General features: G+C 48.6%; 2 protein-coding genes and 1 long non-coding RNA gene across 6 annotated transcripts in view; 2 read left to right on the top strand and 1 right to left on the bottom strand.

The window, feature by feature from the left end:
* nsl1 (non-specific lethal 1) overlaps positions 1-7,435 on the top strand; it is a 48,381-nt gene extending 40,946 nt beyond the window's left edge. The window contains exon 9 of the mRNA XM_037422727.2: positions 6,071-7,435. Within this exon, the coding sequence (XP_037278624.2) occupies positions 6,071-6,841 (771 nt within the window). The 3' untranslated portion in view covers positions 6,842-7,435. The remainder of the gene's footprint in view (positions 1-6,070) is intronic.
* LOC142814221 (uncharacterized) lies at positions 4,911-21,618 on the bottom strand. The gene is made up of 2 exons (XR_012894862.1): positions 21,488-21,618; positions 4,911-5,134 (listed from the first exon to the last, which is right to left on the bottom strand). It is a non-coding gene; the product is annotated as an uncharacterized LOC142814221 (long non-coding RNA).
* Positions 21,619-23,012: 1,394 nt separating this feature from the next.
* The window catches only part of YME1L (ATP-dependent zinc metalloprotease YME1L), a 50,130-nt gene continuing 49,004 nt past the window's right edge, over positions 23,013-24,138 (top strand). For all 4 annotated transcript variants that reach the window (XM_037422725.2, XM_075892511.1, XM_075892510.1 and 1 more), the window contains exon 1: positions 23,013-23,222. In XM_037422725.2, coding sequence (XP_037278622.2) covers positions 23,184-23,222 — 39 coding nt within the window. In that variant the 5' untranslated portion in view covers positions 23,013-23,183. The remainder of the gene's footprint in view (positions 23,223-24,138) is intronic.

The raw sequence follows: 24,138 nt of genomic DNA, 5'->3' as shown, positions 1-24,138 counted from the left end.
TCTTCCCACGAGGTGATCTGGAGACTCCTTGAACGATACTCGTCCTTGGCAGCTCCTTCCAATCGGACTTTGGCTGTCTCTACCGTGTATGCAGCTGGCCACTTGTGAATATTTGACGTTTGCCGAATGCTCTCGATCCATTAACGTGCTGCAAAGCAGTCTTCAGAGCTGTCAAAGGCACTGATGTTGTGACTCAAGTCGGGAATTACCTGAGACGTTGGCGCTGGTTGAGGTTGCGCCTGCACAGTCAGTTGTTCCAGTGGAGTCAATAGTAGACGGTCCTTTTCTTAGATAGCTTTGAGTAAGTCGCGCGCCGTACTAGTGTTTACATTGCCAAAGTCCGTACCTCCTCTGCCGCAAGTTGGGTTGTCCCTTTCGTCGGTGGGCTGCATGTTAGCGTTAAGGTTACGTTAACCAGCTACGTATACCGACGAAACTCACATTTTCTCTCCGTGGCGATTGGATGGCGATCCCACTTATGAAATGTTAGCTTTTGTCGGCGTCCTTGAAGCACACGAGACATTGTAATAAAATAATAATTTACTCACACATAATATTCCGCTTGCCACACAGGTTTAAAATGCCACACAAGCCCCAAACTCGCACGAGAGTGTCTCCGAACATTGTCGTCCTCTTTCACTGTCTAAAAAAGGGCACGTGCATTCCTAACATGCGCAAACGTTTTGCTGTACATAACCAGCCCTCTCATTCCTTCACCGATGTGGTGTGCCAGGGAGCTGTGCCACATGTCTTTGCACCCGCGAATGACGCACCGAGTGTGCCTGCGGTCGCATCACCAACGCCCCCACCTGGAGTAGTCTGTGCTGCTCCGCCCATTGGTAAACAGGGCCACCAGACTCTCGAGTCTGCCGGAACCTGGGCCACTGCAAGCGCGGTTAGCTCCGCAACCACTGTGAAAGTGCTCGCCGAACAGGCACTATCAGCCACCTTGCAAGAGGTGAGGGATACAAGCCACAACCCTCCGGTGCGTGACACGCCGAAGGACTAGCGCAGCTTTTTAGAGCACACCAAAAAAAGAAAAAACCCCGCATTACAGGACCCCCAAAAGGCCCTGTAATCTAAGGCAACACTTCTTGTACACACAGCACCAAAGTATTTCGAAATGGAGGCACAAATACTTCAGTGGAACGTCAGAGGACTGCTGAGAAACCTCAAAGATATTCAGGAACTTTTACACAAACATAACATCTAGAGTGCTGTGTGCACAAGAAATACACTTGAAAGCAAAACACACTACACTTGAAAGCAAAACACACTTTCTACATTATCATGCTATTTTCGCGGAAGGACAGGGATAATGCCATTGCATCATCCAGAAGTGTTGCTTTTAGAGTGAATCAAGAGATTGCCTGTACACTCCTACCACTACAAACATCCCTTGAGGCGGCGGCTATTTGAGCAGTTCTTTTTAATATGTTCTTTCTGTATATCTCCACACCAACGCCTTGAAAAACATGACTTGCAGTCCCTAATCGACTACCTTCCAGAACCCTATCTTGTCCTAGGAGACCTTAATGCACACAGTAACCTCTAGTGTGGCTCTCGCTGCGATGTCGAGGTTTCCTGATTGAACAGTTCCTCTTTTTTTCCGCCGCGTGCCTCCCAAATTGAAAAGAGCCAACATATTACAACTTCGCTAATAATACTTACTAACGTCGGAAGACCTCAGCATGTCTCCATCACTCCTGCCTCTACTTAAATAGGAATCCATTAATAATTCATATAGAAGTGAGTTTTCCTATAGTTCTCAGCAATGTCCTACACAGGTTCCCAAATGACTCAACGACAAAGCCGGTCGGGAACAGTTTCATAAAGGTACTCTCTTAACTTGGACTGACGTGGGGTTGTCAAGCATAAAGGCTGCTGTAGGCTACTTTACATCTTTTTTGATTGATGCTGCAACCAAATGTATTCTACGAGCATGTGGACTGTCTGGCGGACGAGTCCCATGGTGGAATAATGAGTGCCGTAATGTGCACAAAGAAAAACAAATAAGGCATGAAAGTTGCTTTGAAACTCACCAACAGCCGAGAATGTTATAAACTTTAAGAACGTAAAAACTCAAGGCAGGAGAACGCGCCGACAGGCGTGAAGGAAAAGTTGGTGTACATTTTTATTCGGCATTAATTTATACACAGATGAAGGAGAGTCTGGAACAAGGTTGGTAAGATGGCAGGACAACGAGCACACACACTTCCTCTTGTGAACACACAAGGCGACAGTTCGGACGACCGGGCGAACGCTCTAGGGGCGCACTTCGAACAGGTGTCCAGCTCATCACACTATGCTAAAGCGTTCTAACGATAGAAAGAAGGAGATTAGAGCGCAAACCCACGATACACGACGTATACAGTGATCCTTTTTGTTTGGCTGAACTACAAGCCTCACTTACCTGCCGCAATAAACTTACCCCAGACCTCTATTGTGTGGCATATGAAATGTTAAAACACCTGCCCACTGAAACCCAAAAAGCCCTTCTTGCCCTGTATAACACGATATGGTTTTCCGGTGAGCTACTCTCAGCCTGGAAGGAAGTCATCGTTATCCCAATTCTAAAACAAGGCAAGGGCCCGCCCACGGGCCAATACCGTTAACTAGTTGTCTTTGCAAGGTCTTTGAGAAAAATTATACACAGGCGACTGATGCACATCCTTGAGACTAATGGCCTATGTGCCCCTTATCAGTGAGGGTTTGGAAAGGTTGGGCCCACCACTGACCACCCTGTCCGTATCGAGAAACAAATTTGCAACACTTTTATTCATAAACGGTCTTTCATTTCTGTGTTCCTCGATGTGGAAAAGGCCTATGACACAACATGGCACTTTGGCATACTACGAGCCCCCTCACATTTAGGTGTGCCGGGTAGAATGTTAACAATAATCGAAAGCTATATGTCAAACCAGACATTCTGTGTTCGAGTGGGCACGGTCTTATCTCGAATATTTGTCCTAGAGACGGCAGTGCCACAAGGTGGTTTATTGAGTTGTGCACTTTTCATAGTGAAAATTAACTCCCTGCGTTTGTCTTTCCTACACAATGTGTTACTGCACACATGTAGATGATATACAGGTTGGTTTCGAATTGTGCAACCTTTCCTTGTGCGAACGTCAGGTTCAATTAGGTTTGAATAAGGTTTCTTAATGGGTGGGAGAGAATGGCTTCATACTGAACACACAAAAGAACGCTTATATGTTTGCCCAAAGAGGGGCCTCCATCCCGATTCCTACATTGACCTGCATGGTCAACGTCTGTCTGTAAAGACTCAACATAAGTTTCTGGGCCTAATATTAGACATTAAACTAACCTTGATACCATGTATCAAGTATTTAAAATAAACATCATGAATAGTTTGAAAGGGTTGTCACGCACTGCGTGTGGTAGTGATAGGAAATGGCTGATGAATTTGTACAAAAGCCTCGTACGCGCCCACCTAGATTAGGGCGCTATAACCAATGAGTCTGCGACCCCATCAGCCTTAATGCTGAAAACCCTGTCCACCATTTAGGCATTTGCCTTTCTACAGGTGCTTTTCAAGCTAGCCCCGTAGGAAGCCTGTACATAGAATTAAATGAATGGTCCCTCCATCTGTAGAGATGTTACATGTCTTTTACTTAATATGTCAAGATGACCGTAGACAAGGCACATCCCACTCACTCAATTATTGATTTGTCCAATTCTACCTTGTTCAACAACCTTCCTTCGCTGAGACAACCCATCTTATTCTGGCTAAAAAGCTTCATTGAGGAAACGGGCGTGCCACTTCTAGAACATCAGTCGATGGCTCCCGTAGCATATCTGCTACTGTGGCAGTGGCAGGTTGTAGATTGCGACCTACCTTTCCTGGAAGTGACTAAAGAGGCTCCTACTACACGTGTCCGCATGCACTTTGTGGGAATTGAGGCTGGCCCGCTGCCTTTGCGCGGGCTTTCCCGCCTTTTCTGCCATTCTCATGTCCCGACATGTCTGCCCTCCTTTGCCGTCAGCCGCGCTGGGAAGGGCGGAGTGACGTTTAACTCCCTCACCCGGTAGCGGATGTTGACTGTGGCGCCGCGCGGGGAGCCTCCCGAGAGGTTTTCGCGCGCTGCGTCGGCAGCAGCGAGTACAGTCCGGGACTTCAAACGGTGAGCCACGCATTCTTTTCCGTCCGTCGAGTCCCGTCGCTCGGGGCTCGTCGGACTTCGCTGACGGCGCCTCGCGCCCGATGCGAACGCTCACCTTTTGTTGCCCCGCTGCGTACTCACGGCCGAAGGGCAGTACGGTGTCCTAGTGCGTGGCCTAGCTACGCCGACCCGTCTCCCTTCGAAGCCAACGCGAGCGCCTTTGCCCTCGCTCGAGCAACCGGGCCCTTTGTCCCGGTGTCTCCGTGGATCACCTTTACCGCGGAGACGTGCTCGTGGCACCCCTGTGTAGTACTTTGTGCCCGTGGCGTGGATAAGCCTACTTGCTTTCCCGCCGCGCCTATTTGCAACGGGCTGTACTGCGTTTGGTGTTGCCACAATAAAGTGTTGCGACTTGAGCAGTATCGTGTTTCCCGCCACGGCGACGGTTAACGCGTGCCCTGCGGCTCGCTAAGACCGAACCCACGCTGGTGGCCGTACTCCTTCGGGATACGTGTACACCACAACTTCCTCGGACTCCAATACAAGTACACTTGTCCAGAATTCTTTACAGATGTTTCAGTCTCACATTAGTGTGTCCTATGCAGCTGTTGGCCCATCCTTTTCAAATTTCGCTATGCTGCACCCCCAAACAAGCATTTTCACCACAGAAGCTCATGTGATATCTGTGGCTGTCAAGCATATTAAGGAATCACAACTGCAATGTGTGGTTGTATACAAAGATTTGCTGAGCAGCATAACAGCTTTGAAGGTGCTCAGAAAACATGAAAATCCAGTCCTAGTGTTGCTTTACTCTGTTATGCAAGGTCTATGCTCTTAAACGACATGTTCTAGCGTGCTGGGTGCCAGGGCATCGCGAGATCACAGGAAATGTGGCAGCAGACCAACCAGTCGCATGTGCGCACGACAACGCTGCCGCCAACACATCCATGGCTGTCCCTTCATTTGACATGAAGTCTTTCCTTCGATGGAAGCCCAGGTCACGTTGGCAGCGCCTGTGGTATAGGCAAATGGGAAAACAATTTGCATGTTATCTAACAGAGACTTGAAAATTGGCCGGCAGTATCCAGATCACGCTACACACTAGTAACACTTACCAGGCTACAGATAGGACGGACGGACACACACGCACACACACACACACACACACCTCTTCTATCCGGTGGTAACCAACCTATCTGTGAGAGATGTTCAGATATACTTACAGTTCTCGACATCCTTGTCCAGTGTAGTGATTTAGATGCTCTAAGAAAAAGGTACTTTTTATTGCTCTACTTACAGCAGCTTCTACTACATCCTGTCATGCTCATCGGTAGGGATGCTCTTTTGAATCCCCAATCAATGTTCATATTTTTAAAAGATGTACATAGTTTTCACCCTAAATTTTGAGGTAATTCATAGCTTGAACTCTGCACAGAGGTCGTGGCTACAGCGATCCTCACCACCAACACTGTCACTTATTCCATCTCTACACGTTTCATGTACTCCAGTAATTTTAATACTTTTTGCGTTTAAACCCACCTCAGATTTAAGGCCCCTTTACAGCCGCATAACAGTACCATTGTTCATATCCTGCTCATATCACTTCAATCATGGACCATTGCTTTTCGTTCATCATGGTTAATGGCACTCTTTGGCCAAGCATGGCCCTTTTGCCATAAACGCCCACATATCGTCATCATCGGCTGCTGCTGACCTGAAGGTTGCGTGTTTGACTCCGGCTGTGGTGGTCACATTTTAGTTGAAGCGAAATGGTGTATGCCCGTGTACTGTGCAATGTCAGTGCACGTTAAAGAACAACAGATGGTGAAATTTTTCTCTTTCACTACGGCGCCCCTCATAATCATATTTTGGGCTTGGGACATAAAAGCACAGCTATTTTATTATGGACCTCTTGTGTGATGACTGGTAATGGACCTGTTTGTACACAGGTTGAGGACATGACTGATGAGGCGTTTGAGGCTCGACACCAGGTCTGTGAGGAGGAAGAGAAGCAACGATTCGCAGGACTCCTGTCCAAAGCAGTTATAACCCAGTCAAAGCCTTCTGGTGGCTCCCAAACACCGCACCACAGGCTGCCGTACGACTCTATGGAGAGCTCCATGTCTCCTCCACCTTCTGGCCTGCCCTGCTGTGCCCCATGCGAAGTGGACCCCTACGAGCCTCGTACCTTCCCATTGGCACAGGAGGAGTACGAACAAATGGTGGCAGACTCCCCACATTTGCTACCTTCGCCAGCTGCATCGCCTTCCCACATGGTCACTGACACTTCCCCTCCCCCTCTGGAGCCAGGCCCTCTGGAGTCTGATACCCCTGGGTCAGGTCCACTAGAACTAGCCCCTCTGGATCTGACTCCAGAGTTAAGTCCTCCGGAACCAGCCTCTCTGGAGACAGCACCTCTCGAGCCACCATCTCTCGAGACGCCACATCACGAGCCACCATCTCTCGAGACGCCACATCACGAGCCACTACCTCTCGAGACACCGCTTCTCGAGCCACCACCTCTTGAGCTACTCGAGCCAGCAGAGGAACCAGATCCAGGTGGCTTGACTTTCGACCCCAACAGTTATTTGGTACCTAAGGATGTTGCACATCCTGACCCACCAGCTGAGTGCATGAGTGTTGTGCCCATGTCGAATGACGATCCTGGCTGGACATCTGAGACGGAAGAGAATTTTATTCTCAAGTTGACCAAGAGATAATAGACCAAAGTGGCTTCTGGTGGAAAGGGCTCTCCGAGCTCCTTTTATTTTGCTGCAGTGTGATGGGACATCAAAGAAGGATGGTGGAACGTGTGTGTGTGTGTGTGTACATCTTCAATGCACAGGATATGTGTGTTGTGTGTCCACACTGTCCCATGAAGCCGAGTGACGTGTGACCCGCCATGAAAAACGATTGTGGCCTGTTTTCTCTTTGTTTTTTTTTTCTGTTGTTTTTGTTGTAACTTGTTTTCGTGTAGTGTGTGTGCATCTTGTATATTGCTGTACATATAATATATATATATATATATATACCACACACACACTGTCATGATGTTGTATCATAGACTTGATTGCCTGATTAGACGGACAATATTGGTTTGCATTTTGGTCCAATTTTCTAGCCTCGGTTAGAAAAACAAAGATAAACGCGCGTGCTTGACAGAATCTGATGGGCTGTACAAAGTGGATTTCATGCACCGAGCATTGTTTTAATAGCGTGTGGCCATTCGTAATTCAGTCAATTGACAGTTCGATAGAAGTAATCATTTGCGCTAACATTGTAAGTAACGTTTTATGATGTTGGCGTAGTGTTCGCTTTCCTCTTACTTTGCTTTGCATTGGCAGTTTGTAAAATATGTGGCGTTGAAGACAAATGCCTGTATTACCATTTCAGCTGATTCCATTACATTTGTACATATGGTTGATAGTCACATAGGTATTCAAAGGTCTAATGTAACTGGCACTCCGTGAGTCACGTTAATATGTGGCTCTTCCTCTCCTCCCCCCAATCTAGACTGCTCTGCAATATAGGTTTCGAAAAGAGCATTGCAGGGAAGTTTGCATCATTTGTCGGGGCATTGTAATCCTCTTCTGTTTTATTGTTTTTTCAAGGTGGGTGTATTCAGAATTGCATAAATTGTTGAATTTGGGGGAAGCCTTTGTTGCCGGAATTGCTAACCGCTATGCTAGTCATGTGTGGTGGAAGATGCTAGCTATGACTTTCTTGACATCTATTTCCTGCACCATGCTTTGTTTAATGCTATATGTCATGTACTCCGGTAAAATTTTGAAATTAATACTTAACTAAACTAGGAGTCTATCTGAGGAATACCGTTAGCCTCCTCAAAATCCTATTGGTTCTGTATATCCAATAAATACAGGAAGTGTATCAAGTAACTATGGGATTTCAACTGCTAAGCCTAAATGCAAGCATGGTGACATGCCTTCTCAAGCATTGCCTAAAACGTTTGAATCTGGTTTCTGTGCATTTTTTATGTGCCCATCAGGCAAAATTTGTCAAGGTGAAATGTGTACATAAAACATCCACAATGTTTAGGATTGTGTACATTGCTGTTTCTGCATCGAAGACTCTTTTTCTCATTACCCCTTCACTCCTTTTATTTCGTGTTCTTCCATGTTGGAGAGCGTGCAGTTCTTAGCTGACATTCAGCAGTTACGTTTGACAATAGCTTTTTCTAGATTGGTCAATAAAGAAAACATGCTGAGCCACCTTTTATAGTGTCGTAGCTAGTTGAGTTCTTGCCTGGCTCGCGCTTTTTTTTTTCTTTCCGTTTCTCTTCTTGATTTCAACCATTTTTGAAAAACAAAAATAATGGAGCCGTGCACCATATTTTGGGAAGAACAATGCCGTAGGCCCAATAATTACACATTTGTAATTAAACAAGTCTCATGTGCTGCTCATTTGGTGAGTAAACAACAATGCAAATGGAGAGAGTTCTGTGTTCGTTTACCTCGTGAAGCTTGAGAAGCGAGTCTGTTTCGTGGCTGAAACTAAGACCTAGGTGTAGAAAAATCCTCTGGCACAAGCATTCTCTACAGTATAAAGCACTAATGGCTCCAGTGTAATTGGAGCATATCTTTCAAACATAGGGTGTGTCGACCAAGAATTGAATTCAATGCCAGGGCAGGCATTAAGTGCTAATCAACACTTTACAGTCTGAGAATGCCCTTCCTTTAGGCTTTGCAGTGTCAATGAAATGGCCGTCCTAGTGGGCAATGTCATTGCTGGGTCTGCAGTGACTTGCGTATAGGCTAAAATTACCCATTCGATGCTAGTTATTCTGGCAATATAAATGAAAAACTGGCATTTTGATGCAATAACACCGTGCGAGCAGTGCTGCATTTTCATTTAGAATACTTCAAGAGAGGCTGTTTAAGCTTAGAGAAAATCCATTAGTCGGAAACAAAAGTTGCCATGAAAAGGTACACGCTCTTCCCCTGCATCTTCTGCGATGCTCCAAGAAAACTTACACCGATGTGCGGTGTGGGATGCGATAACATGATTGGCGAGAGTACGATTACAGATAAAGATATATAAAGGTTAGTAGGGAAAGAAAAGAGGAGACAAGAAATATACAAAAAGGAAAGACAAAGAAAGGAGGATGCTGCAACTTCAGGCTTTGCACTTGTAGTGTCAAGCCACCCCCCCCCCCCCCCCTTTTTTTTTTCTTCTCTTCATTCTTTCTGAAAATTATTCCAGGCTATTGTGGGGTCTGAAAAGAACCGCTCTCGGGTAGCACAGCCACAGTCATGAAATTGTTTTCAATTTGGTTTAAAGCAAGCACAAGTGCTCATTTGAGATGGCAGCACCTCGCGTCAAGGACACCATTTTTGTGGCGCTCTAAAGGTGAGTATTCGCGGCTTTCACCATGCCGGGCTGCTCTCGAAGGTTGTTTTGGCTGCTTACCCCAAGAATGCTTTCCATTGTGAAAGAATGCATCTGTTTGTATTGATGGTTCTCTGAGAACTGTAATATCGTAAATTTCGGCATAAGCTCTTTACTAGAGGAGAACATGAAGGTCAAAGTTTCATTTTTTTTTTAATTTCACGCTGAAATCCCAACGCACAGATTTAAAAATGCACTTGCCGTGTTTTGGTAACATAAGCACAACGGAGTTTCCTAAAACTTGGCATGACCGCTCAGAGGTCAATCTAATTTATCTTTACCGATTAGGAATACATTGGCCCTATGAGACGCCGTGAAGACATTTGACGTCACTACGTTTGGTGTGGTGATCCTAAGGTAACGCATTTGTTTGTTTCCCTGGACTCATGCCTCACACCCACTCAGGGGGATTGGCCAAGAAGGCGTAGTGCGTTTTCACTGTGAGCATTGTAACTATGTGTAATGAATTTGTATTATATGACTAATGTAAGGAAAACCACATAAAAAGAGAGCAAAAAAATTGAAAAGCCATGTTGAGAAATTTTGAGATTTTAGGTGTGATTACCATTCAGCTGCGTTTACTTCACCTCACCATTTAGACTTTTTTTTTGTAAAAAATATTTATTTAATCGAAGGTGGTAGGTGGTAAAAAACATTTATTTCGGAAAAAGTATACTAGAGAGTGCCGACGTGGCACATCGGCGTGCTAGAGTGGCAAGACCCTATTCCGGGACGCCAGTGGAGCTGGAAGCTGCCCGTGCGCGCTCCACCAAGGAGCGTTGTGCAGCCAAGGTAGAGCAGCCGAGCAGGTGCTCCTCCCAAGCCTCTCTAGTTGGGATAGGAAAAGGGGGTGAGAAAGGGACGGGATTAACTGGGCACGATGCTACGACGTGATATGTGTCGGCGAGGACATGACAGGTCGAGCAGGTGCCATTGATTTCCGGCAAAAAGTGCCTGGCGACCGCCGGACTGATAAAGGTGTTTGTCTGCAGGCGGCGTAGCAGTCGTTCGTCCGCTTTCTCCAAACCGCGTGCGGGGTCCGGGTAGAGGCGGCGCGAAGCCCGGTAATAAGCCAAAATTTCGCGAAAACGCGTCAGGTTGGTATTGCCAGATTCCGTCTCGGGACATGGAGGGGCAACGGCCCGGACAGGAGAAGCGCGGGCAGCGGCATTTGCCGCCTCGTTGCCGGGCAGGCCCGAGTGGCCTGGGGTCCAGACTATACGAATGGGATGAGGGTTAAAGCGCCAAGAGGCTGCCTGTAGCAGGCTAGCCGCCAGCGGGGCAATGGAACCCTGAAGGTACTGAGAACAGGCCGAGCGCGAGTCCGTCAGGATGGTGCGTGAGGCAGGGTGAGAGGCGGCCAAAGCTATGGCAACCTCTTCAGCGTGCGTTACTGTGTCTGCTCGAAAGGAGAGGCCATCTACGTGTTTGCCCTCTGTAATCACGGCAGCCGTGAAGTGACCCGAGGGGGAGGGACCCGAGACGTCCACGTAGAAAACACCAGGACGATCGGAGTGTCGCGTATGAAGGGCCGCGGCGCGTGCTAGTCTACGGCCAGGATGGAGGTCGGGGTTCATATTACGGGGTAGAGGTTCCACCCATAGCTTTTGACGCCAGAGCTCTGGTACAGGCTGCAGAGGGTCTTGGTCAGATATCGGGTTAAGGCCAAGTCTGTGTAGAAGACGGCGCCCTGAAGGCGTCTGCGACAGTCGATTGATTTGGTTAACGCGATGAGCTTCGCGCATCTCTGCAAAGGTGTTGTGTACCCCCAGAGCCACGAATCGGCTGTTGGAAGTTGCAATAGGTAGGTCCAGAGCGCGTTTGTATACTGAACGAAGAAGGACGTCTAGCTGGTGCTCGTGTCGACGACGCAGGCGAAGGTAAGGCAAGGCGTAGAGGACGCGACTGGTCACAAACGCGTGGGCCAATCGGAGGGACTGAGACCCGCGGAGGCCGCCGCGCCTGGTAGAAACTCGCCGTATCATGCGGCTCACCTGTTCGCTGGTGCGTCTGAGGCCTGCTATTGTGCCCTTTGGATCCAAGGACGATGTGAGGTGAAGGCCAAGAACCCGAATGTTTTGCACTGATGGGACGGGCCCGGACGGAAGAAAAATTTGAGGCGGCGGTAGCGGAGAGACTGAAAGAAGAGCCGATTTAGCTGGAGAGCACTCCAGGCCGCATGAACTTGCGTAGGTGTGCACCAGAAGGGCAGCCTTTTGCAGGCGTTCTTCGATTTGCGCTAAGGAGCCGGTGTTGGTCCAGATTGTGATATCGTCCGCATATAGTGCGTGTTGTATTCCCTCGACCTCGCTTAGAAGAGAGGGAAGGTTCATCATCGCCAGGTTAAAAAGCAGTGGAGACAGGACTGCCCCTTGAGGTGTACCCCGCGTGCCTAATAAGTACGGGCCGTGTTCGGTAGAATTAAGGCGAATGAAGGCGGTGCGATGTGATAGAAAGGCGCGAATGTAGTTGAAAGTCTTCTGCCCGCAGTTTGTGGTAGACAGGTTAGTGAGTATAGTGCTGTGTTTGACGTTGTCGAACGCCCCGCGGAGATCGAGAGCGAGCACGGCTTTATCGTTATGGCGCATAGTAGTCGGCTCTATGATATCGTGTTGAAGTTGGAGCAGGACGTCCTGCGCCGACAGATGGGGGCGAAAGCCAAACATCGTGTCGGCAAAGGTCCTCCTGGCCTCCAAGTAGGTGGAAAGGCGTTCGCGAACCATGGTTTCCATGAGTTTGCCTGCGCAAGACGTAAGTGAGATGGGTCTCAGTGCCTCAATACTAACGGACTTTGCCGATTTGGGAATGAATGTCACGACCGATGTGGTCCATTCCGTCGGAAGCGGAGAGCCGTCCCATATCGAATTTATGAGGTGGAGTAGTGAGAGGTGTGCTTGGTCGGGAAGATTTGCCAGGAGCGATACTGTGATTCCGTCGCGTCCAGGGGCCGTGCCTTGTCGCATTTTCGTGAGTGCAAATCGTAAATCAGAAAGCGTGTATGGGGCGTCGAGGTCGGTATTAGGGGCGCCGGAATACGTATATGCTGGGCCTGTGGGATCAATTGTGCGGCAGATGTAGCGGTCACAAAGTTCTCGCGCGAGTTCATCCGTAGTGCCCTGAAAGGCATGCAGAACACGGTGGAGCTGGCGTTGCGTTTCTCCCCTGGTGGTGGAGGGATCGAGAAGGCTTCTAAAGAGTCGCCACGCACTCTTAGAGCTCATCTGGTTTGCAGCCTTCGAACAGGTGTCTGCCCAGTTAGCATCGGAAAGTTGTGCGGAGTATGCGGCCGCCTCTGCAGTGAGCGCCTCAATGCGAGCGCGAAGTTTCCGATTAAGTTTGTTGCGTTTCCAGCGCCTTATGAGCCCTCGGCGAGCGTGCCAAAGATGTAGTAGGTGTGGATCGATTGCAGGAGTCAAATTAGAGGTTGCAAGGGTGCGAGTGTTCGCTTGTTTCATATGGAGAGCGTATGATGCCCACGCTGCATATTCGGTCGAGGAGAGGCTGGCGGGGAATGGTTGCATTCTGAACTGAGTCCAATCGGTGAGACGGGCTTGGCCCCAGTGTTGGCGCATTTTCTGCCGCGGTGTGAACGAAATGCGGAGTAAAAAGTGATCGCTGCCTAGGTTTTCGCCTAAATTCTCCCATGTATAGCATCGCGGATGTGACGGGTGAGGGAGAGGTCGGGGCATGTGTCTCGCGTGACCGAGTTGCCGGAACGTGTGGGCTGTGCCGGATCGGTAAGAAGCGTCAGGCTCAGCGAGGAAATGAGCTCCTTGAGCTCTCTGCCCCGGGCCTTCTCGTAGTGGTAACCCCAGTGAGGGCTGGGGGCATTAAAGTCCCCGACAATCACCAGTGGTTGTCGGGCCGCTATACGCAGCGCCCGATGGAAGAGATGCGCAAACGAAGCCCTTGCAAGGCGAGGGGGGCAGTACACGTTTAAGATATGTATTGATGGTTGGCCCCTCCGCTGAGACAGCACTGATATCATGCAGTAGTCGTAAGGAAGATCCAGATCGAGGTCAATCTGTACCGCCGTGTAAGCTTTATGCACGAGGAGGCATGTGGTGGTGCCGCCGACATAGGAGCAGTATCCAGAAAGGGATGGAGCAGGGCCAGATTCTTGGAGCGCCAAGACGGCCGGCTGAGAGCCAAGTGAGCTGAGGAAAAGGGAAAGATGTGAACGCTTTCGCCTGTTCCCGAAGCCTCCAGGGTTCCACTGTATGATCTCGAATTTAGACGCAATATTTGAACGGGACGTACGATTGGTAGCCATCGTGACTGTCTTAGGTTTTATATTTGGTCCTCCATGTCCCGCTCGGATTCCTCAGAGGCAGGGAGGGGCACGGAGGCCGGATTGTCCGACGGCGGGGTGGTGGTAGCCACCTTACGACGACGCCGTGGAGCTGTACCCTCACTGCTCACCGAGCAGGAGCGGGAACGCGATGCCTTGGGTTGAAACTGGGTGATTGCCCAGGCTTGAATAGCCTGGGTAACCTCTATTACTATGCGTTGGACCGAGAAGCTGGTGAGGAGGTGATTAATCGAAGCTTCGACGCGCGTGAGGCGTTCCTCTTCGCGCGGGGTGCGCTCTTCGCTAGGGAGAGTTTGGTTAGCGGGCAAGATAACCTGAGGTGCCCCAGGAGCCTCAAGAGCTTCTGGAGTAGATATGGCACCGGTTCCGAGTGCTGGAGTACAAATGGTTGCTTGAACCGGCGGTTTAATGGGAGTGGACTTAGCGCGAGGACTAAGCTTGGACGTAGCTGGCGTAGCCGCCTGGACAGAGGAGGCAATACCGGATGGTTTTGCAGTACACTGTTGTTGGGGTTGAAGTCGCTTATTTAAGAGTTCGAGTTGTTTAGTTAAAAGAGAATTTTGCTTTTGAAGTGCCGCAACTTGCTGGCGAAGGGCCGCAAGTTCGGGAGAAGGAGGATCGACAGAAGGGGGTGAGGGAGGCTTAGAAGCAGCTTTCCCCGCCCAACTGCTCACCTGAGGTACCGCCGCTGGTGCTTCGAGCGGTGGGAATGCCTGAGTGTCGGCGTGGAGTGGTGGAGCCGACTGATGCAGGTTGATGCCGCTGTCTGGCTGTGACGAACATGAGGTGGTCCCTCGAAGAGATGTTGAGGGCTGCTTGCGTTTCCGATATTTTCGATATTTTGCCGTGCAGCCACTGGTCCCAGTCTCATGGGCGCCGTGGCAGAGGAGGCACTTGGGGTGGCAGTCGTGGGCATTGAGACCTGCAGGTGCGGGGGTTCCACATTTGGCACACTGCGTTGGAGCGGGGTGAGGACACTGAGGTGGTCGATGGCCGATGGTACCGCACTTGGTGCAAACCGGGACCGTTTTCTTGTAGGCGCGGATGTACGTCGCCACGCAGTGGTAGAAGAGGAAGCGGGGTAACTTCGTGCCCTCGAAAGTCACCACCGCCGCCGCGGAATCTCCGAGTTTGCGGACCGCAAGTATAGTACCTCGAGGCCAATACAGTTCAGACTTTATCTTTTCCGGGCTTTCAGCAGGGTTTACGTTGATGACGCCCCTGCATGTATCCCCTGGTGCCTTGGCGTGGCCTCGAACGGGTAGCTGCTGGTCCCCCACTTGCAGCTGGAAGTCCCCGAGGAGTCGCTGTGCCATAGGCAAAATGGTGGTGCTGCAGACTAAGATGTTCTGTTCCCAGATTGGCCACACTTGAATTTGCGTGGTAGTCTGGTCGCCAAGGTAGCTGCGGATGGCGTCGCCCGCGCGATCGGCCGGGACAAATGTGCGTAACTCGCAGGGAACGCGAGGTTTCACTACCACGATGTAGTCGTCGCGAGAGAGGCGAGGAGTTTGACGCGGACGCCACTTGCGTTGCTTCGCTGGCTGCGAGGACGGAGCAGAGGTAGGCACGCCACCGGAGGGATGGCGCGCCGGCGTTCCTTGCAAGGCTGGGGAATGGTGGCCCGCTGTGGCGTCTCGTTGTTGTTGAGACGCAGGCTTCGATTTCGCTTGCTTGCGTTGCCACAGTCTCACCATGTCGTCGAGGTATTCATCTTCTGATGGCATAGTGTTTTCGGAGGATGAAATCTCCATGGACAGCATTTGGCTTGAGGTAGGATCATAGCCCGTAACCACGTTAGCGGCCGCCATCGCCGGGCTGAGAGCCCTTAGCGAGGCGGCGTTGTAGCCGGGAGTGAAGGACGTCCCTCAAGTTGTCAAAACTGGACCCACCTGGACGAAGGTGTTGTCTAGGCGAAGCGTAGAACTTGGCGGTGACGATAAATCCAAGTTTCAGGGGTACCAAGGTGGATGTCCGCAGAAATAGCAGGAAATCTACGGAGGCGATGTGGAGTGCGTTCGTCACCATCGAGCGCTCGCAGCGCCCCCTCAATCGAAGATGACAGAGGTATACGTTTGGATGCCTGAATATAATCGTAAACGGCATTGAAAGCATACCTGTGGCAATGTCCCAAAACAGGCACCAAAGCTTAGTGCAGTTTCCGCCGTCAATCCTAACGCCTATTTTCAGAAATTGAATAAGACCTTTTCTAAGTGTATCGTATCGGCGACAATACAAAAAATAATGTCCTATTGACTCCATTTCTCCGCAGAGGGGTGATGTTGCCTCGCGTAGACACCCGGTTTTCGTTCTTTTCTCGTGCGCGCGCGTGTGTTTCCGCTTACCAATTAAGCGTATTCTCGCGGCCTGCGCCAACGAGATCCCGTACTAAGGATCCCACTCTCCGATCTTATTGCGCAAATTATCTAATAAATAAACGGTTTATTCTCTCTCGTGTGGCGATATAGAAATTTAGAAAGAGTATAGTTCCGGAGCAAACGTACATATGTGTTTAGTTTCTTACAATTTTATGCTGGCGTTTATGGTCACGATTATTGTACGACACATTAGAGGATTCACGGTTCAGTTTTGGCATTACTAGGCACATGGTTACAAGTTGCAGGAAAGAAGTCGCATACGAAAGTTTCTCTGTCCTTTGAAGTTAAGGCACCATGCAGTCAAGTTTTTTTTTTGTTTGTTTGTTTGTTGACTACAGCAAGAACGCTCAGCCTAGCGGATGAAAAAATTCACACCTACCCAAAGATGGGACGCGAAGCAGCAGCGTTGCGCATGGGTTGTTTGTTTTGAAGAGTCATGTTTGCAGCGCGTGAACCGACGAGTCGGCGGTGTAGCGAGTCAGTCGAGTTTCCCAGTGTGACTGCAGCGCCATAATACATAGCCTAGCGGATAAAAAAAGAAAACTTGAGACGGCATCGGTGAAAATGGAACGCGACGCGAGCGTCATCGCGCCCTGCATCTGTCGGCGAATCGCGGCCGGGATACATGGGAGACGCGGGAACGCGTCTCTCTACTGCGTGCCCCTAACGGCGAATGTCAGAAACTTTGAGACGGGGCAGTGTGAGCAACGCAGCTCCCTCTGGTCAGTGTGCGGTGCCGTTCATGTGGAGCGGCGATAGCTGCTGCGTTGTGGGCGAACGAACGAGGCGGCAGCTGCAGCGAGTGTGTAACGATAACTGTGCGGCTTTATCTTTAAAAAAAAAAATATTACGCCATCTCTCGCTAAATGGAGACATGTGTAGATGCGAAGCAGCGGGCGCTAACGCTTACACTATCGCGGCGTTGTGCAGGAGAGAAACCTGGAGAGGCGCAAAACATGCAGTGATGCACTTGTGTTTCTTACTGGAACATGTAAATCGTTGCTAAATGGGCAATTAGAGAAGACTCCGATGGGACGCAGAGACCAGCAGACCGCTTTCAGTTAACGCGCACGCTGCGATTTTTTTATTGTTGAACAACGCTCAGGAGAAATCTCTCACCGGCACTACCTTGAAGGCCGAAATCCAGTGCGGGGTGGCCAGGGAACGGTTGTGCAGCGCGATGATGATGATGATGAACAAACTTTATTTAATCAGCAGCAGCGCGATCTGTCGTTTTTTTTTTTTTTCATCGAGAAACTCGCTCGCAGACGCTGCCTGCGTCGGCGTTGCGAGAGAGAGGGGCGGACGCGCGTCCGCTATGGTATTGTAAACGCCGCGGGGATACAGTGTGCTACAGTTCTAGTACACTCTAGTGGGGAGGAATGCCTAAATCATCGAGTTTCATACAATTATTGTTTGAAACTCGATGGCCTGAATGAAAGGGGAAGCGTTTCGGAAGCAGGTGGTAAGAAGTAAGTGGAGAGAGTGGCGCATGGCGATGATCAGGAAAGGGTTAGAGGAGAGGGTGGTGAATCTGGATCGGGCGCATCTGGCTAGCATTGATAAAACAGAGGACGCGTTCTACAAATATTACATGGGGTGTACTTGACAAAAAACCAGTATGATTAAGAGACGCACCGCAGTAGAGGGCTGATAAAATTCCGACCGTCTGGGCTTTCTTTTTTTTTTTTTTTTCAGCGTGAACTGACATCGCACAGTGCACGGTACATTTCTCGTCCTGGACAGTGATGTTCCGTGCAGGTGATTTTTTCCTTTTTCGGGGAATTTTCAGCCCTCATTTCGGACGAAAGGGAATCTGCGATGTTACAGGGAACTTCAAATATGGTTCAGTCTACAAATGCGGGCTCATTTATTGCAGTCAGAGTGCGCGTTCGACTCCCGCAATCTGTTCTGGCACACGCAGCGTGCAGGCATAGATAGCCCTTGTGATTAGCTTGATATTTATGTGAGTCATTGCTAGTTGACAGCTGGCGTGGACTCCAAGCCAACTTTTTGCAATGTACTTACAGCGCATGAGTTTAAGATATCATGCTTTTGTTATGCATGAGCACAGGCGTTTGATTTTAATAGCCCCAAACACGGCACACACGCATTTATATATGTGTGTGCGTTATATATGCGCATATTACAACTAATGTGCAGGGAAATACGCTGGGAATTCGGTCAGCGTATGCACAGCAAAATGCCCAAAATAGGAAATTTTCACGTCTCGAAATGGAAAGTCTTCAGCGTAGTAAAGTACATCACTGCTCCTCCATCGAAATGTGACTTCCGAGGCTGGGATCAAATCTATATGAGATTAAACGTCAAGAAAGCTCGTCGTCACAAGGTTGCCAACACCAATATTGCTGGACGTCCGCGAAGTTCCGGCAACTGGTCGATGGTGATAGAAACGGGCTGGTCTAATCGAAGGTCGTGTCGTCGCATTGTCTATCGCACTGACCTCGTCATCTGGCATCGTTCACGCTGTCGGACACTTGGTTAAATCAGCCCGGTGGCGTGGAATTGATGGAAAACAGGTGCGAGTCAAAGTTGGAACGTTTAAAGCGGTCTATGTTATAATCACCAAGACACGTGGTGCCGTTAGAGTGCAATGTGAGCATCTTCAAAGTTCGTGGCTTAGGGAGCCTTCATGTGCGCGCGTCTCCTACGGATACGCAGACGCGCGCACATGAAGGCTCTTTATTCGTGGCTGCTCTGCAGGCGCCCTCTCGCGGTATTCGTCTCCTACAGACACCTGCGGTGCCTGTCGTCGTCCGCGATTTTGGCGAAGTTAGAAAGTCTTGTCCATTGTATTCACGTACGATTTACGAAACCATGTATAAAACATGTATGCGATTGGCCGAAGTCGATGGGTCTGCTTCGTCCAAGGAGGTTCTGTCTTCTGGTGTGGAGGTGCATCCCGATAAGTGAGTGACGCCGGTCGCCGCCATACTTGAACTGGTATAGCGCATTACGGGGAAGAAGAAACGGCCGAGCAGACCGACACAAGAGGACAGAGCGCTAACTTCCAACTGAGCTTTATTGTCAAATTGCATCAAATAAGTAGACCGGCGCAAGCATACAAAACCACCCTAACGCAACGAAAAGATAACACACAACACCACACCGTCACATATCACATATTCATAGGCGGTTACCCTGATTAAGGAAGGCCACTTCATGTTCAGATAAACCCAAAGGGTTTATCTTTGGGTTTATCTGAACATGAAGTGGCCTTCCTTAATCAGGGTAACCGCCTATGAATATGTGATATGTGACGGTGTGGTGTTGTGTGTTATCTTTTCGTTGCGTTAGGGTGATTTTGTATGCTTGCGCCGGTCTACTTATTTGATGCAATTTGACAATAAAGCTCAGTTGGAAGTTAGCGCTCTGTCCTCTTGTGTCGGTCTGCTCGGCCGTTTCTTCTTCCCCGTAATGCGCTATACCAGTTCAAGTACGACGAACCAACTCGCCCAATCTTCAACACTCGTGGTCGCCGCCATATTGGAAAAGGAAACACTCAGAAGCAGACGACAAAGTGCGTTTCGTAGCTCCGCCCTTTCAGTGGCTTTTGGAGACTGTGACATGCTTTTGTAAAGCAGTTAAAGATTTTAAAAGGCCATGGAGACTTCGTTCGTCGCTTATGAGTGCACAAATCGCATCAAGAAGACGCCTGGGATCGCTTTTAATGTTTAAGTGTTCTCGCTTCGTTCGCTGACGATCGCCTGTTTTTTTACGTATTCTGTTAAATTAAAAACAATATCGAAAGTGCGCATGCGTGTAACGTATGCGCATAGCTGTATGGAAGGTAACTTGAAGCTTTAAATGCTCGCTGACACGATGTTGTCCATGAGTTTTAAGTTTATGAGCGAAGCATTTGCGGTCTATGGCTGCATGAATCAAACATTGGAACGAGTAGGACGTCTGAATGCCCTTTGAATTCCAAGTTTTCTGGTGTTGTCTTACAAGTTGTCTTACAAGGCAAGACTGACGGCATCCATGCATATTTTTTGGCGAGTGAATATCGAATTTGGTGCATGTTTATCGAGGAATTCGCAAACGTAGAGAATGTGCCATGCCGTGAATATCCATAGCTGTTACAGGTTTCCGAAAGACAGTGCGCTGCGTTCTGCCTGGGAACGCGCTGTTCGAAGAAATAGTTGGAGGTCTACGGACGGTGACCACCTATGTTCCATTCACTTCGAAGAATGCTGCTTCGACAGAACGGGGCAGACAACCAGACCGCGGCCTGGCAGTGCACCGTGACTGCTTTCCGAGCGCATCTGCAAAAACTTTTATTTTCTATCTCCTTGACCCATATTCAATAGAATGTAGTCACGAAAATAAGCGATTGCGTCTAAAGCAAGACGAGACACCTTTGAAATACGTTCTATCTTGCCGATGAAGCCGAAACCAAAACGCCGAGAGATGAAGTTGCCAAAACGATTGAGTGGCGTTATATCAAACATCAAGCTACCTCGTTTCTAGGCTATGAAGGCTGCGCTTGCCATGACAACACACGTCGCCAATGAAAGTTGATAAATATTATGCCGAACTAACGCCACTGCAATCGTTCTTATGAACGATTTATTTGGGGTACGTCTCCTGAAGTTTGTCAGTTGCACGCGAGATCGGTGCTTCGGTTTTGGTTCCGCCTGTAAATTGGTTAGAATTTGATAACTTTAGAAAAATTACAGGTGACTCCTAGTTTACTTAATTTCCTCTCTTTTCTAACTTTAGCTTTAATTATTTCAACTTCCATATTATCTGGTAATCCGCTAACACAAATGCAGAAAGAGGCGAGCAAATGTCGCGTTCCCCTTGATCTTGAGTATCTGCAGGCACATTTATTAAAACACCCAATATATACTACAACCCTTTTGTACCGCAATAGTGCGCGCCAGCGAGCTCGATATGCGATGCATCTCTCGTCAACAGATTGATCTGAAAGCGTGCAGCTGACAATGGGTGCATGAAATAATTTGTTTCATAAACAATAATAGGCATTTATTCGTTTGTGTAACCTAAAAGGGGTTTCCATCTCATTTTTTTTATCGTGGCACTGCAAACCGACGCGCGCAGCACGCGTATTCCATTGCGGTCTATGGCGGTTCTGCCCTATTTTTCCTCTAGCAATATGGCCGCCAGCGGCACTTGCTCCCGTTGGCGGCGTCCGGGACTGCCACTCCAGAGATTCTGAAAAACCTCCTAGGCTTCGTCGTGTCATGTGTGGACCAAAAAAAAAAAACGAACTGATAAATTCTTACCTGTGGTGACGCCAGTGCGTCGTTGAGCCGTTTGCGAGAAGCGCACGCAGGGTGACGCCACGGAGTGTTTTGCTGCTGCTCCGCTGCAGGCCCCGCACATGTTCCGCAGAATCGATCATAGCCCAACGAGGATAGCCAAAGGCATGTCATGGCATGTCCGAGTTTCGGAACGCACTTTTGCCCGCAGCTTTGCACCCAATGGAGTTGTTGGCGAATAAACTGGCGGCGCCACAATCGCTCTGGTTGCAGCTGACTCTAGTTCACCATACAGCTGACAGTTACACGGAACACATTGACGAAACACTAGCCCGCTACGAGCGCTAAAAGCGCTTGCTGTGCATGATATGTATAAGCATGCGGTACACCAGCGGGCACTCAGAGGAACAATTTTGTCTGTAACAAAGCGTGCACACACGTATGTCTATTGAATGAACTTCAAAAGAGTTTACTAGCTGTTAGGCGAGTTGGTGCTTTGACATAGAAGCCATCGTAGAGCTAAACTACACGGCACACAAGAAAAAGACGAAAATAGCGACTGTCCTCGTCTGTTTCTTTGTGTCATGTTTAGTTGCGCTCTCACGATGGTTTTCATGTATATTAATGATGTTGCTGTATGACAACACGCGTGTACTACTCTCACACTTCACATTAGAAAGCGCATTTAGAGAATATATTGATCGTAACTGTGGGTAACTTTTTGAGAACAATTATTTCTGTAGGCGTTTGTGACTATAAAAATTCTTGTGTAGTTGTCTTCTGTATGGGTGCTCTCATTAATAATCATTTTATCACACACCAGCTGCAACGTTATGTCTTGCTGAATCTTAATACAACAGTTCATTCTTGAGTACGAAGCATTTATAAGTGAATTTTGATGATTTTTTACTGCGCGATTATTTATCCCTCCCCCCACGCCGTTGTCTAATATGTGCTGTTGACACATTAGGAAACGTACAGTATACAATGTGACTGTCAGGCTCGAATTTTCCTTTGGGGGCCCACTTCTCGAAGACTTAAAAAAAACACCCATTTCTTAGTTTGTCATTATTAAAACACACTCCTCCAAACGGATTTCGGGAGGGGGAGGGGCCTCTACGGCCATCCAACGCCTCCCCTTCCCCTGGCTTTATGGGTTACTCACTCATCTACCCCACTACTGAAATCGGCCTGTGTTCTCGAGAGCCAGTGGCTAGCAACGTGGATTTTATTTGATGGCCATTATTATTTAATCGTTTTATTCCTTCATATTATCAGTGAACTGGTAAATGTTGTGAAAACTGTGAGAACGTAGAAGTGTGGCATCTTGGGCTAGTTAGTATGGCATGACGATAGTTATAGCGCGAGAACAAAACGACGACACAGAGTCCTTCTTGCGTCCTACTTGTGTCATTCTTGTCTCTGTGTCGTCGTTTTGTTCTCGCGCTATAACTATCGTCATGTGAGAACGTCTTCAGAAGGTATCGATCGCAGCGCCGCCACGGCCCAGCTGCACTGCCACTTTTCCTCGCACACTCTGCTATGGGCACGCCACTATAGCGCTGCAGTCATTCGGTGCCGGTGGTCGCATCGTGCCCAGATGAAACCGCACAATTTTGCCAAATTTCGCGTACGCTAGCGTTATTTATAATTAAGACATATTGCGTAACGAATCATACGTAGCGCCAGCGTCGAGCTAAACCTATAAAAAGCTCCGACAATGCTTTCTATGTACAATACTGTGGGCCTGCAAGGTCAGGTGAGTGTACTGCAACGAGAACCATTCCGTCACAGCTCTTACAGTCGAGTTGGTGAAGATGTTCCAATGAAAGAACGAACCTTTCTCACCTATCTTTACGGATGGGATCACTGAAAGCTGGTGTATCACTGGAACCGTATTTGTCGATGTTTTTCAGGCGTTGCATCATGTTTGCATGTATTGCATGTTGTCCATTCTATGCACGCCCAAACCAAATTTAGTTAAAGTTTTGTTTTATGAGGCTGTATAAACGCATATGCTGGGCTGCTCTGTGTAAGTGGACTGCTGTTAAACACGCTTTACGTGTGCCCGAACTACTGCTTGATGTGCAAGTACCGTTTTTGCCAGACTAAACTAAAGCCACCCATTAACTGAACACAAATGAACTACACTTGTCTAGAACACCCAACCGGCCTCTTCAGCAGCCATTTTCTGCAAATATATGCAAAGATCAACACCGTAATACTGCATCTAGGCCCTTGTGGTATAATTCAAACGCGAAGCTTGTAGCTTACGTGAAGTTGCACCTGTGGACAACAACCGTGTCCACAGGTACGCGCTTTACCGCTCTAGACAAGTGGGATTCCGTGTGTACAGTAATGTAACTACTTGCATAACTCATACGTGTAAATTTGGAGCTTTTATCTTACCTTAAATTTATGTTCTCGTGATGATTTGACGAATCAATTTATGTGCATTTTGTCGTGTATTATTCATTATTATTTAATCGGTTGCATGTCACCCATTCGGCCCTCATGCAAACCGATAATCTTTTTCCTCACCGAACTGATATAACTCGTCTAACACATTTCATGTATTGTGTATGGGTGTAAAGCCAGTATAGTAGATAGGCGTGAATCAAATGTGATGTGGAACTTGTTATAACGCCTCTGAATACAAATTCTTACTATTCTGA

The sequence above is a fragment of the Rhipicephalus microplus genome, chromosome 4 (assembly GCF_043290135.1).
Source record: "Rhipicephalus microplus isolate Deutch F79 chromosome 4, USDA_Rmic, whole genome shotgun sequence".
Classification (NCBI taxonomy): Eukaryota; Metazoa; Arthropoda; class Arachnida; order Ixodida; family Ixodidae; genus Rhipicephalus; species Rhipicephalus microplus.
Note: the sequence above shows the minus strand (reverse complement) of the source record. Positions and strands in the feature narration are given on the sequence as shown.